The sequence below is a fragment of the Notolabrus celidotus genome, chromosome 6 (genome assembly GCF_009762535.1).
Source record: "Notolabrus celidotus isolate fNotCel1 chromosome 6, fNotCel1.pri, whole genome shotgun sequence".
NCBI classification, from domain to species: Eukaryota; Metazoa; Chordata; class Actinopteri; order Labriformes; family Labridae; genus Notolabrus; species Notolabrus celidotus.
In genome coordinates this window covers 38,761,791-38,764,290 of record NC_048277.1, presented here as the reverse complement: position 1 = coordinate 38,764,290, position 2,500 = coordinate 38,761,791, and the positions used below count along the sequence as shown (strand labels likewise).

At 48.6% G+C, this 2,500-nt stretch overlaps 1 protein-coding gene across 1 annotated transcript in view; it reads left to right on the top strand.

Annotated features, from left to right (window-relative positions):
• LOC117814269 (receptor-type tyrosine-protein phosphatase beta-like) overlaps window positions 1-2,109 on the top strand; it is a 28,577-nt gene extending 26,468 nt beyond the window's left edge. Inside the window, exons 32-33 of the mRNA XM_034685495.1 lie at window positions 455-575; window positions 659-2,109. Coding sequence (XP_034541386.1) covers window positions 455-575; window positions 659-681 — 144 coding nt within the window. The 3' untranslated portion in view covers window positions 682-2,109. The remainder of the gene's footprint in view (window positions 1-454; window positions 576-658) is intronic.
• The last annotated feature ends 391 nt before the right edge of the window (window positions 2,110-2,500 follow it).

Genomic DNA, 2,500 nt, shown 5'->3' with positions numbered 1-2,500 from the left:
TCCTCCTCTTCCTCAGGGTCAGTCTGATGTAGTTCCTCCTCTTCCTCAGGGTCAGTCTGATGTAGTTCCTCCTCTTCCTCAGGGTCAGTCTGATGTAGCTCCTCCTCTTCCTCAGGGTCAGTCTGATGTAGTTCCTCCTCTTCCTCAGGGTCAGTCTGATGTAGCTCCTCCTCTTCCTCAGGGTCAGTTTGATGTAGCTCCTCCTCTTCCTCAGTGTCAGTCTGATGTAGCTCCTCCTCTTCCTCAGGGTCAGTTTGATGTAGTGTCTCCTCTTCCTCAGTGTCAGTCTGATGTAGTGTCTCCTCCTTTTCCTCAGGGTCAGTCTGATGTAGCTCCTCCTCTTCCTCAGGGTCAGTCTGATGTAGTTCCTCCTCTTCCTCAGTGTCAGTCTGATGTAGTGTCTCCTCCTCTTCCTCAGGGTCAGTCTGATGTAGTGTCTCCTCCTCTTCCTCAGGGTCAGTATGCGTACCTTCATCAGTGTGTGCGTGACGTCCTGAGAGCGAGGAAGCTGCGTGGCGAGCAGGAGCTCCTCCAGTGTCCTGTGTATGAGAACGTGACCTTCGTCTCTCAGAGAGGTGAGTGATGATGAAGAGTCAGGTGCAGCGTAGAGACTCAGGTGAGGCCGGCTGATAAACAGACGTTTGATCTTTGTTCACAGAGACGCTGAGCAGCAGACGATGAAGAGGAACACTTTTATATTTTTATATTTTATATGAATGTTTTTGACTTCATGAGATTATTTATGTTACAAACTGTCTGAATGTACCGCTCACTCTTCATCACTCTTTATTAACTCTGTGTCAGCACTCAGTGATGATGATGATGATGATGATGATGATGATGATGATGATGATGGGTCGTGGATGGATGCAGAAACAGGACTAGCATGAAGTGGGGTCAGGTCTGATATCTCCTCATAGAAACAGCTGATTATTGATTATTGGCAGTTGAGATGATGTATTGATGAGGTCCTCCTGTGATACTGAGTCTCTGCAGACCGTCACAGTGACCCACTCTGAGTCTGTCTGAGAGGACCTGCAGACCGTCACAGTGACCCACTCTGAGTCTGTCTGAGAGGATCTGTCGCTCCCTCTGTCCATGACTCCATGTTTCATCAGAGGACGAGCCCACAGACTCTGAACGTCAGAGACGCACACAGTAAAGACTCTGCTCAACGGACTGATTCAGGATCAACATGTTCACAGAAACAGATCCCTGCAGAGAGAGAGCGTAGTGTCAAACACACACACGCACACACACACACACACACACACACACACACACACACACACACACACACACACACAGACCCGTAACATGTAAACATGAGGGTCGAACACAGGAGCTCTCCTTTCAGCTGTAAAGAGTACGTCACTCTTTGAGGAGCGTTTTTAGAAAACACAGATTTTATTTAAAGGCCAAATTAAGTATTCATCAGGAAAGTGTGACGCTTACTGCCAACCAATCAGAGCAGCTGTTGGTGTAAAGGTGTGACGCCTCCTGTCAACCAATCAGAGCAGCTGTTGGTGTAAAGGTGTGATGCCTCCTGTCAACCAATCAGAGCAGCTGTTAGTGTAAAGGTGTGACGCCTCCTGTGAACCAATCAGAGCAGCTGTTGATGTAAAGGTGTGACGCCTCCTGTGAACCAATCAGAGCAGCTGTTGGTGTAAAGGTGTGACGCCTCCTGTCAACCAATCAGAGCAGCTGTTAGTGTAAAGGTGTGACGCCTCCTGTGAACCAATCAGAGCAGCTGTTAGTGTAAAGGTGTGATGCCTCCTGTGAACCAATCAGAGCAGCTGCTGGTGTAAAGGTGTGAAGCCTCCTGTGAACCAATCAAAGCAGCTGTTGGTGTAAAGGTGTGTGAACAGATGTTCAGGGTCTGTGGAGCTCGTCAGAGGGTTTACCATGTTTAATGAGGTCCAGTCTGAAGCACAGTGGGATCTGGTCTCTCTGATGGTCTTGAGGGAGCAGGTAGAGTAACATCTGATTAATCATTATGATGCTGACCTGCTCCAACGTGACCGTAAACTCACTGAGCTCCAATGTTTCTGCCTGTATCAATAATCTCTGTGGATCAATGATCCTGCTGTATTAAACTGTTAATGCTGACTCTGTATGTCTCCCTGTGTGTGTGTGTGTGTGTGTGTGTGTGTGTGTGTGTGTGTGTGAGTTTGTTACCCTGTGTGTGTGTGTATCCCTGTGTGTGTGTGTGTGTCTCCCTGTGTGCGTGTGTGTGTCTCCCTGTGTATGTGTGTGTGTGTTTGTCTCCCTCTGTGTGTTTGTGTGTGTGTGTCTCCCTGTGTGCGTGTGTGTGTGTGTGTCTCCCTGTGCGTGTGTGTGTGTGTCTCCCTGTGTATGTGTGTGTGTGTTTGTCTCCCTGTGTATGTGTGCGTGTATCTCCCTGTGTGTGTGTGTGTCTCCCTGTGTGTGTGTGTGTATCTCCCTGTGTGTGTGTGTGTGTGTGTGTCTGCCTGTGTATGTGTGTGTCTGTTTATCTCCC